General features: G+C 53.2%; 1 protein-coding gene across 1 annotated transcript in view; it reads left to right on the top strand.

Moving 5' to 3' along the window:
* The window catches only part of EFNB1 (ephrin B1), a 54,042-nt gene that overhangs the window by 26,805 nt on the left and 15,202 nt on the right, over positions 1–12,035 (top strand). The window contains exon 2 of the mRNA XM_054388638.1: positions 7,352–7,629. Coding sequence (XP_054244613.1) covers positions 7,352–7,629 — 278 coding nt within the window. The remainder of the gene's footprint in view (positions 1–7,351; positions 7,630–12,035) is intronic.

The following is a 12,035-nucleotide window of genomic DNA, read 5'->3' on the forward strand; positions in this document are numbered from 1 at the left end:
TTGAAGGACTCCTGGGGTGTTGGTAAAGGTGCCAGATACCTATCTGCAGGGTTTGCAGCTATTGCTGTGAATGTTTTAGCTCATCCCTGGTTAACCATGACCCATTCTACTAGCCTGTACATGCCCACGGGGAGAAGAGAGCCTGCACAGTGTGTGGAGGAGGAGAGGAATCGTGCCCAACATTTACCCTGAACTTGCTCTGACCAAATGTCCATGGTTTTCCTTCTCACCCCATGTTCCTGGGTTTTGTTAAGCATCTAGCAGTGGTGGGATGGAGCAAGTCACTGTGATGCCTGTTGTGGTCTGCTGGTCCAGAGCTGCTTGGTGTGGATGGTGTCATGTGAGTCAGCTCAGGAAGCTGTAGGCTTGTGATCTGGGAGACAGTTTGCTGAGAGCTTCACCACCCTGCTACACAGCTGCTCCTCCTTAAAGCTGAGGTGGGAGCTTCTCAGACACCATCTCTCTGCCTGTGGTTGCACCAGGGGTCCCAGTAATTCCCTGTGTGGCTTGGGCTCCTGCCTAGGACCTGAGGGCTGTGATCTCTCCTTGGACTCCAGGCAGCCCCACTGTATATTTCAAGGGATTGTCATCTCTTATCACCCCATTCCTCTTCCTCTCCTATCAAAGCTGAGGTTCAACAAGGCCAAGGGCAAGGTCCTGCACCTGGGTCAAGACAACCCCTGGTATCAACACAGGCTAGGGGATGGAGGGTTGGAGAGCAGCCCTGTGGAGAAAGACTTGGGGGTGATGGTGAGTGAAAAGCTGGACATGAACCAGCAATGTGCACTCACTGCCCAGAAACCAAGCATGTCCTGGGCTGATCCCCAGCGGCATGGGCAGCAGGTCCTCTGCTCTGCTGAGACCCATCTGCAGCACTGGGTCCAGCTCTGGAGTCCTGAGCATGGGAGTGACATGGACCTGTTGGAGCGGGTCCAGAGAAGGCCACAGCAGTGGTGTAAAGGTTGGAGCCTCTCTGCTGTGAGGCCAGGCTGAGAGAGTTGGGGTTGTTCATCCTGGAGAAGAGAAGGCTTCAGGGAGACCTTCTGGTGGCCTTTCAGTAGTTAAAAGGGCCTGTAAGAAAGCTGGGGACAGACTTTTTAAGGAGGCCCTGTTGTGACAGCACAAGGTGTGATAGTTTGAAACTAAAAGGGGGAGATTTAGAGCAAGATATATTTGGTGTTGAGACACTGTTGCAGGTTGCCCAGAGAGGTGGTAGATGCCTCCTCCCTGGAGTTATTCCTGGTCAGCTTGGATGGGGCTGGAGCAATCTGCTCTAGTTGTAAGATGTCCCTGTTGGCTGCAGGGGGGTGGACTAGATGACATTTGGAGGTCATTTCCACCCCAAAACAGGGTCTGACTCCATGAAACCACCTCTGTGATGCCAGGGCAGCCACCTCTGATGCCAGGCACTGGCTGACCCCCAACCTCTCGAAGCAGGTCCCAGTTGTAGTCTCCAGATCAGGTCCCATAGAACTTTTTGGAGCCGTGAGGGGCGATTATCCCTCTGGGCTGATGGGAAGGGGTTTTACCTGGTCCAGAAAGTGTTGGGGGGTCCCTAGCAGCGGCCTCCCAACTCGGGGCAGTGGGGGGGCTGCTCTTTAATCCCATCTCTCTGCTCCAGCATCCCGGCATCCCGCTGCCAACAGAGCTCCCCTTGTTTACCCAACGCAGAGGAGTCGGTTTACAAGGCTCACAAATACCCTTTTCACCTTTCCCAGCAGAAAACACCTCCTGAAACAATGAGGAAATTGGATGCTGCCACCTGATCGCTCCCAAGGAACCTGCTGGGCCGGGAGCTGGGGGGCCAGGGGCTGGGGGCTGGGATGGCTGCTAGCTGGGGATGCCTCCCTGGGATGCTTCTCAGTGGCCAGTGTGGCTCTGTGGGTGGGCAGCGACAGGTGCCACCCAAAAATCACCTTTAGGTGCTTTAAGTGATGAAGCTGGTGATAACTGGAGTGAAGTGCTCTGCTCCTGGCAGGCAAAAATATTTTGCTTTTAAACTTTAATGGTTGTGGTTAATCTTTCCCGGCACCTTTGACACCAGAAGAAAGGATGCTGAGATGTTACCTGTGAGCTGCTACTTAGTGATGGTACCAGTGCTAAATAAATAAAGCTGGAGTCACCATCTTCCTCCCAAGTGGTGGGAGAGGTAAAGGAGGATGTTTTTTTAAGGAGGAAAAATTGTTTGGGTGGGAAGAGGCCTTTAAAGGTCACCTAGTCCAACCCTCATACAGTCAGCAGGGGCATCTTCAACCAAGGCATGTTGTTCGGAGCCCCACACAACCTGACCTGGGGTGTTTCCAGGGATGGAACATCTACCACTTCTCTGGGCAACCTGGGACAGTCTCATCACCCTCCCTTCTGTCTAGTCTAGATCTCCCTCTTCTAAATTAAACCAATCACCCCTTGTCCTGTCACAAAAGGCCCTGCTAAAAAGCCTGTCCCCAGCTTTCTTACAGGCCCCTTTATGTACTGAAGGCCCACAAGAAGTTCTCCTTCTCTTCTCCAGGCTGAACAACCCCAACTGTCTCAGCCTGTCCTTACTGCAGAGGGGTTCCAGCCCTTGCATCGTTTCTGTGCCATGCTCTGACCCTGCTCCAGCAGGTCCATGTCTCTCCTGTGCTGAGGACTCTAGAGCTGTACCCAGCACTGAGGTGGGGTCTCAGCAGAGCAGAGGGGCAGAATCCCCTCCCTCGTCCTGCTGGCCACATGGGGAGACCCCATTAGGGGCTGTGGTTGATTGTTGAGGTGCTGAGTGTCTGCTCATGGCCTTCTGTGGCAGAGCTCCAGCACACACCATGCAGAATTAGCGCCCAGATCACTGGGTTCTTGCTGGTGGGGCACATCCCCCTCCTGATGAGCTGGTGGGGGGTAGGGGACTGCCTGTGTCCCAGCAGCAGGGTTGGAAACTGGGCTTTTAGGAGGTCCTGACTTTGAGCAGTACTTTTCATGCCCCTGCTGCTCTGGACCCAAATTTGCGTTGTCTAACGCATGCCAGCGCAGATCATCGTGCAGGTGTCAGTCTTAGTTTCAGTGTTAAGATGGAGTTTTGATTTTTTTCCTTTCCCTCCCCACCTTAAAGGAGGGACACCATACTGTGAAGTATGGACAAGGCAGCAGATCCCTCCTCCCCCCCCCCCCCCCCCAAAATTACAGCTGGTGCTCTGAGGTCATGATGAATTTCCTTATTAATTTAAAAGGAGATCTGCTCATTTTTTTCCCTAGTTAAGATAAATTCAGAGACATGTCCTTGTAAAGAGCAGTCAGGAGTCTCATTTCTCTTTGCCTTCAATGATCTGCTCGAAGTTAAATGTCTCATCCGCACAAGCTGCTGTGAGACCTTGTTCAGGCAGCTCCTGACAAGTTTTGGGAGGGAATTGGAGACTGTTTTTCTCTCCTCTTCTTGTGATAAATGTTGCTTTTTACCTTCTGGAGTTGAAAGGAGGATTTCTTGGAGAACTTGGCCTCTCACATGACAGGAGCTGTTGTTGGTCTTCCTTTGGATCAGAGGATCACAGGATGTCAGGGGTTGGAAGGGACCCAAAGAGATCATTGAGTCCAACCCCCCTGCCAGAGCAGGACTGTACAATCTAGCTCAGGTCACAGAGGAATGCATCCAGATGGGCCTTGAAAGTCTCCAGGGAAGGAGACTCCACAACCTCTCTGGGGAGCCTGCTCCAGTGCTCTGTGACCCTTACAGTAAAGAAGTTCCCCCTTGTGTTGAGGTGGAACTTCCTGTGCTACAGCTTACAACCATTGCTCCTTGTCCTGTCACAGGGAGCAAGTGAGCAGAGCCTGTCCCTTCCCTCCTGACCCCTAGCCCTCAGATATTTATAAACATTTACTAAATCCCCTCTACGCCTTCTCATTTACAGACTAAAAAACCCCAGGTCCCTCAGCCTCTCCTCATAAGGATGGTCATCAAGGTGTTGCTTGCCATAAAGCAAAACTTTCTTGGGGCAAAAAATGTTCTTGGTGTGTGGTTAAGAGGTCAAGGAGCAGTGGGAGGATATAACTCCAGGGTTGTGTCTCTCTGGTGCCCAGCCTCTCAGCTGCTTTTAGAGGAGAGAGGAGGACACTAAGGGGGAAATGAAGGAGCTAAAATGAGGGAGATTGGAAGACAAAGGATGAAATGTGGGTGGGTGGGAATGGATGTGGCTGGTGGGGAGCAGAAGTTGGAAGCAGCACCCTAAAACCAAGCAATGAAGGTCTGTGTGTGCTGGCTGGTAGCTCTTGTCTTGCTTGATGTTTGTGTAGGAGAGCTGGAAGCTGTTCCTGGGCTGATTTCCCAGGCAGGAGCCACGTGCTTCTGAAGAACTGGAAGGAATCAGTTTTATCTTTGAGGCGAATTACCCAAACCCAGGTGATCTTTCTGGAGTTTCTGGGATGAAGTGATGCTGGCAGGATGTGCTGGGATGTTCTCAGCTCCCCTGATTGTTTTCTAGTCTCTCCCTTGGTTAAAAATCAGCTTGCCTAGATCCCAGTGGGCCGTGCCATTGGCACAGGCCGGTGCTGCGTGGGCTGGTCGGTTTGCAGGTGTTGGCCAAGGCTTTGGCCAAGGAGGTGTGATAGGTCCTGCTGGTATGGAGATGGGAGCTGGATAGGTGCCGCCTTCTCCTGCTCTGGCATTGCAAGACATCTGCATGACTTGTTTGTGGCTTCCTGTTTGGCATCTTCTGGACAGGAGGGAGCTGGCAGGGGCTGGAGGAGGGAATTTGAGTCACTGGGAAGCCCTGTGCCAGAAAGCCTCTGACTCAGGCCAGTGGTGGAGAAACGGGTGTGGGATCCAGCCGCTGCCTGCCGGGGTGGGAAGCCCTGAGCGAGCGTGCAAGTGTTCACTTGTGCTGCATGTCTGCGGCCAGGGCTGGGGCTCCTTTGCATCTCCTCCTGCATGGCTCCTGGCATTGCATCAGCGCTGCAGCTGTGGGTGGGGAAGGAGCCTCTATCTCTACCAAGACTTTGGCTTGCTGGCCAAGGGCCAGCTGACCTACTTGGTAGCATTTGGACAAAGAGAAGCTCACCTGCTGATGGAGCTGGGAATGAGAAGGGATCTTCTCAAGGCTCATTGATAGCTAAAGGGTGAGGAACAAGAAGATGGGGCCAGATACCTTTCAGTGGTGCCCATCAACAAGAAAAATGGCAATGGGGCATAAACTGGAACCCAAGAGGTTCTATCTAAACATGAGGAGAAACTTCTTTGGAGAGATTCCAATCCTGCCTGGACATTGTGATCTTGGGCAACCTGCTGTAGGTGACCCTGCTTTAGCAGAGGGTTTGGACTAGATGATTCCAGAGGTCCCTTCCAACCCTCACTGTGTTGGGATTCTGTAGAGCTGGACTCTGCTGTGGCACAGGGAGGTTAGGGCAGACAATCCACCTGAATTCATCTCCAATGTTGAGGGAAATATGGGTAAAGGGCACTGCACCTGCTCTCCCTATGCCTTGAGGTGCAGCTGATGTCTGTTTGTCTTGTCTTTGCTGTTCCTCCTGCTTTTAGAGCTGGCACCAAGCTCCAGAACCCTTGCCAAGGTCATTGGGGTGTGTGTGGGCTCCTCCTGCCTCCTCCCAGCCAGGCTGGTCTGCGTGTGGATCTGCTCAGGCTTCCAGAGCCTGAGCTGCTCAGGAGCAGGTTGCAGCTCCTTGGCTTCTTGTGAAGACTTGTAGCAGAGCCATGAAGCAGGTCGGGCTTGGTTTGATCTTCCTTCCATGGCACCTGCAGCCCAGGCCATGGCAGCTGGCGGGTGGGAGATGGTGAGGGACCATCTCTGGACCCAGCTGCTGGGATGAGATGAGACAGGGCCTGGCCGTGGTAGGGAAGGGAGGGCTGTGGATGTGCAGCCTGCCGAAGCACGCGCTTTGGTTTTCACCAAGTGACGTGAGGGAGTTGCAGCAGAGATAACTTTGCAGGAACATCCATTCCCACCTTATCTTCCATCAAGAATGCCTCACGTTGCCTACATCAAAGTAGTTGATCTGCTGCTTCCTTCCTTGATACCCTAATCCTCTACTTCACGCTTAAAAAAATAAATAAATAAGTTTCAGAGGCTTGCTCCACAATAAGGAAATCTGAATGTTGATTATCAGCATCTCTCCTTCCTTCCCTTCCCAGTGCTCTGCCTTCCAGCCCCAAATAGCTTTCCTTTCTCCTTGCTCCTCTCCATCCGGTCCTCCCACGCTCCTGGGCACGCCGTTGAGCCTGGCTTGGGAGAAGTTGTCCTGCAGGATGCCTCCCTCCCTTCCATTTAAGGACAGGAATTCCTCGGGGAGCTGGGGTGTGGACAGGTTCCCTCCCCACACCCTGCTGTCAGGACTTCTCCCCATTCCTGATTATCACCTCTCCCTGCAGGAAGCTCTTTGCCTGGCCTTTGGGCAGAGCCATGGTGTCTCCAGCCCTTTGTGTTCCCTTTTGGGTGCCAGTGTGGGGACTGGGGAGGGTGCTCACCCCTGTTGTGGATGAGGAGTGGAACTAAGCCAAGCAAGGCTCTGTTTGGGTCGTTGGGATCCTGTGTTGCCTCTTTGCACAAGCAGTGATGGTGAAGGAAGGGGAGGACTTTATTTTGGTGTCAAAAAACATCTTGTGGAGAGAAAGCATGAGATAAATGGTGGGAAAGAGAGACTCTGCATGGGTGGGACAGGTTGGCATGGTCCTTGCTTACCTATTCTTGAGCTGTTATCCATGAACTAGCAGTGTGCCCTTCTGGCCAAGAAGGCCAGTGGTGTCTTGGGTTATGTTAAGAACAGTGTGACCAGCAGGTTGAGGGAGGTGCTTCTTCCCCCTCTACTCTGCCCTAGTAAGGCCACATCTGGAGTACTGGGTCCAATTCTGGGCTCCTGAGTTCAAGAGAGACTAGGAGCTACTAGAAAACAAGAGAGGTATGAAGATGCTGAGCAGCCTGGAACATCTCTGTGATGAAGAAAGGGTGAGAGCCCTGGGGCTGTGTAGCCTGGAGAAGAGCAGCCTGAGAAGGGATCTGCTCAATGTTAATCAATAGCTAAAGGGTGGAGGGCAAGAGGATGGGGCCAGACTCTTTTTCTGTGGTGCCCAATGTCAGGGCAAGGTGTAATGAGCACAAACTGGAGCCCAGGAGGTTCCATCTGAATGTGAACAAAAATTTCTTTCCTGTGATGCTGCTGGAGCCCTAGATCAGGCTGCCCAGAGAGTTTGTGGAGTCTCCTTCTCTGAAGAGATTCCGAACCCACCTGGACATTGCCATCCTGAGCAACCTTCTGTGGGTGCTCCTGCTTTCGCAAGGGGGGTTGGACTGGATTATCTCCAGAGGTCCCTTCTGACCCCCACCGTGCTGGGATTCTGTGGAGATGGTGACTAACCTCTCTCCTTTCTCTCTTCTAGGTTCATGAGTGGCAAGGGGCTGGTCATCTACCCGGAGATTGGGGATAAACTGGACATTATCTGCCCCAGGGCGGAGCCGTCCAAGCCTTACGAGTACTACAAGCTGTACCTGGTGAGGAAGGACCAGGCTGATGCCTGCAGCACCGTCATGGACCCCAATGTGCTGGTGACCTGCAACCGGCCCGAGCAGGAGATCCGCTTCACCATCAAGTTTCAGGAGTTCAGTCCCAACTACATGGGCCTGGAGTTCAAGCGGCAGCAGGATTACTTCATCACATGTGAGTTGCCCTCCTCTTCCTCGCTGCCAGCCCTGAGCTCGGCGGGGCCGGGGGGGTCCTGGAGAATGTCACCAGGCGCTTGGTTAGGACTTGGCTGGTGCAGAGAGCTGACACGTATGGAAAATATTTCCTGCTGGATGGGAGAAAGGGGAGGGATGTGTCACTGCCTGAGCGGGTCACCAGCCCCTCTCTGGGGCCTGTGCTATGTTCTGTGCCCTGCTTACAGCTGGGAGCAGGAGTGTGTCCCTCAGCCAATGTGTGTTGGAGCACCATCACACCTCGAGCTTTCTTTGTGCTGCCATCTCTCCTGGAGGTGTCGTGGGGCATTTCTTGTAGGGCTTTGCTCTGGGGCAGTTTGAGATCAGGAGGAACAGTGACCTGAGGAGATGCTCACTTCCTCTGTGAGTGTGGCCTCTTGAGAGCAGCTCCAGCAGCAGGAACTGGTGCCTGGTGCTTGCTGTGGTCTAAATGGTCTGCATGCTGGCTTGCTCCTCTTGTTTCTTGGTAGGACACAGAGGAGAGAGGGAAGGAGGGATGAATTCTCCAGTCTGGGTCTGTGCGTGCAGGGGACTGGAGGGAGGACTCCAGGGAGCCTGTTGCAGTGTTGGGCTCATCTGTGCCTGTCAGTTCATTCTTCCTCTCCTTGTCTTCTCAGCCTCGCTCTTTCTGCCTGGCTTGGCCCATGGCATGCAAGCCCACAGCTGGCAAAGGCCACGGTGGCTGTGCAGCTCATCTCTCCTCTGTCCATCACAGGCTACAGGCTCGCTGCTTGCAGAGGTCAGCCACCTGCATGGGAGCTGCTGCTTTCCAGACCATAAACAATGTATTTTTAGCCTGAAATCTTTGCTCTCGGAGCAGGTGGCAAGGGGTAGGAGGTGCTGTGCCAGAGAATGGTGCTGCTCCCAGGCTAGATTTTCCTGCCTGGAGCCCCCACAGGAGCTGGGCCTGCCAGTAGTTTTGCTGCCCAACACACGGCTGAGCACAGGGTGCTGGCAGCAAAGGGGCTCACAGGGATTCCTGGTCACAGGAGGGGTGACACAGGAAGGCCATGGTGCAATAACCTGTTCATCCTGCTCAGCATCACCCTGGTACCCACAGAGATTGCGGCTGAGTCACCGTTTGGCACGGCCAGGCTCTGCTGAGAGCTGCTACTGCTTGGTCACCTTCTCTGCTAGGATCTGGAGCCATCTGCCTGGTGTTGCTCCAGGGGTACAGTAGGCTGCAAGCCCAGGTGCCCCAGAAGCCTTGGCACAGCTCCCCATCTACTTTACCACTGGTAACCATGGCTGGCATCAGCCTTGATGGCTCTGGAACACTGAAAGGTCAGCCCTTCTGCTGTCCCTCAGAGGGGACAGAGGGGCTGGAAGCAGAGCCATGGGTCTGTCTTTTGTATGTCAGACAAACATCTTGAAGCATTTGGTCAGGGGCTCCACCACACTCAGAGGTCAAGTTCAAGCAGAGGCTTCATCATCAACCTAATGAGGGCTGAAAGTGGGGTCCCTGTGCTATGTCCCACAGGACCCTTAGGCTGCAAATAACCCCCAAGCCAAAACATGTTGCACAGAGTGAACTCAGGAGCCTGCAAATAGGCCCCATAACCAAAGATATGCCCCAGGACAAGCTCACACCACCCCCACCCCACCTTCAACTGGAGAGCAGCCTCCTGTTCTCAGTCTCAGCTCTGGATGTTGAAATCTGCAGGTTTGGCTGTTCTTTAGGGGTTGGAGCCCAGCCTTGTAACGTGCCTCTCAAACTGAGTTATGGAGGTAAAAATGAAACTGGGAGGAATTTGTTCAGAATGTCCTGTTCAGGCTTTCTGCTTGCACTAACCTGGAGCTTTTTTCTGGAATAAATCCACTCCCTCCAACTAGACTCAGCAGTGCTACAGTCCTCTAAGACTTTATCAACAGCAGGTCACATTTTCATGTTATTTCTTTCATAATATTTTCCACAAATTAATTTTGAGATTTTTTTTTCCTTTTCCTTTACAAAATCATAGATACTTTTTTTTTTTATTGTTATTATTACCTTATCTGTCTCCTGGCCAGCAAATTGAGAGAGGTGGTTCTGGCACTTTGCTCTGGCAAGACCTCACCTGGAGCACTGTGTCCAGCTCTGGAGCCCTCAACAGAGGCAGGACATGGACCTGATGGAGTGGGTCCAGAGGAGGGCCGTGAAAATCAGGGGGTTGGAACACCTCTGCTATGAGGACAGGCTGAGGGAGCTGGGGGTGTTCAGCCTGGAGAAGAGAAGGCTCCAGGGAGACCTAACAGCCTTCCAGTACCTGAAGGGGCCTACAAGAAGGCTGCAGAAGGACTGTTGCAAAGGTTTGCAGTGATAGGATGAGGGACAATGGTTTGAAGTGAGAGAAGAGCAGATTTAGATTGGATGTTAGGAACAAGTTCTGCACTGTGAGGGTGGTGGAACCCTCATGGAACAGGTTGCCCAGGGAGGTAGTTGGGGCCCTGTTCCTTGAGATATTCAAGGTCAGGCTCAACAAGGCTCTGAGCAACCTGCTCTAGTGGAGGATGTCCCTGCTGACTGCAGGGGGGTTGGACTGGATGAGGTTCGGAGGTCCCTTCCAACCCAAACCCTTGATTTGATGATCGCAGACAGAGTCTGCGAGGTGCAGGCAGAGAGAGGTTTAGCAGGCTCTGAATCCCACAAGTTTTAAGGAACTGCTTTTGCATTTCACACACAAGCTTCTTGCTGAAGCTCAAACCAACCTCCCCGCAGCTGTCGGTGGCATTTGGGTGTCGTGCTGCCGAGTACCAACGCAGGTCCCTGTGTCTCTGAGCCGGTGCCAGCTCCCCTCCGACGCTGCCAGCACACCTGGGTCACCATGGCCGCGGATCCGCCGGGATCTGTGTGCACAGCCGGCACAACACGGCTGGCAAACTCCCGGCTCTGCATCCCGCTGGAGGTTTGGCTGAGCCTTTTCAACTCCTTGCATTGTTGCCTAATCTTTTTTTTCCTTTTTTTCTTTTTTTAAATTTTTTTCTTTTTTTTTTTTTTTTTGATGTGAGTCTCTATTTGTAATGCAATCCCACTTCATCCCAAGGTAGGGAAGGGGCGGGGGGGAATCTCCCCAGAAATAGGCATAGAATCCGATTTATCCTCCTTTCCCCAGTCTCCCATTGCAGCATGTGGGAAACGGTGCAGGGATGTGGGGTGCTCAGAGCATCCTCCCCCCTTCTCTCCTCGGGGGGCCGGCAGTGCCCTCTGCCCCTTCCTCAGACCGTTTCTGACTCTAATTTCTCTTGACTCCTCCATGCTTTGAAGCGAGCCCCCTCAGTGCGGGGAGCCAGCGGCTGCTGCCAGCTGAACTTTGGCCCCTGGGTGGGCCGAGGATGCTCCTGTGATCTGGCCCTACCCTCTGCCGAGCAGCCCCAGGAGCTCTTTCTGCCAAGGAAGAAAATAGCCAAAAAAACAAAGTCAAAAGTCTCCCCAGCAGACCACCCACGTGTTGTCTTTCTTTTTTTTTTTCTTTTCCTTTTTTCCCCCCCCCCCTCTTTTCCCCCTCACCCCCCTGTTTTTTTTCCCCCCTCCCCTCTCCTCAAGCTTTGCCTGGACACACAAAAGGGTTTCTTTTTTTCCTTCCCTTTTCATTTACTGGCAGCCCTAAGCTGGGGGAAGCAGTGCTGAAGTGGAGGGGAGCAGGACGTGTGCCGCTCGCCCCCCACCTTCCCCAGGCAGCTGGAAAACCTCCTTGCTAGAGCCTGGTGGGGGGCGTCCTGGGGTCCTTCCCCATTCAGGGCTGCTCCCCCTCCTTGCCTTGGACATGCCAAGCCTCGTTGAGGGCCACTTTTATCACGGAGGGACACGGCCCCAGCCCTCAGCTTAGCAATGAAAAAGGCTTTTGAAAGCAAGCATAACCTCTCCTCGTCCCCCTCTGTGCCAGCCCCTCCCTGGCTTTCCTTAAAAGCATCTTTTCTCCCCAGGCCAGGCAGGAGAAGGTGATGCTTCTTCTGAAGCCTTTTCATCAAGAACAAGATGCTTCTGCCTGCAGGTCCATGCTTGGAGAATGATGGAGGCTTGGTCGAGGTCATGGGGTTCCAGCAGAACATGGGGCACCAACTTCACCTGAGTACCAGTTCAGAATGGGGCCCTGAGACTCCAGAGAAGTTGGGAATTAGGGAATTAGGTGTTTTGCTCCATGGCAAGATTTGAGATTAGGGCATTCTGTGGTTTTTTCTTTGTGGTCTCCTGTCCCAGCTTTGGAGTCGCTTGTTCCTTCCCTCCAAAGCTGTCATATGCCACAGGCACATGGAGGGAAGCACGTGGTGGCAGCTCTCCCAGGTGGTTCCTCTTGCTCTGCTGTGTGGGAGGTAGAAAGATGAGGTCCAACAGAAAGGAATCTTTGTTTTTTGCCCCCAGAAGAAAGTCCTTTTGGGAGTTCCTTGGCC

This window comes from Indicator indicator, chromosome 17, assembly GCF_027791375.1.
Source record: "Indicator indicator isolate 239-I01 chromosome 17, UM_Iind_1.1, whole genome shotgun sequence".
Lineage (NCBI taxonomy): Eukaryota > Metazoa > Chordata > Aves > Piciformes > Indicatoridae > Indicator > Indicator indicator.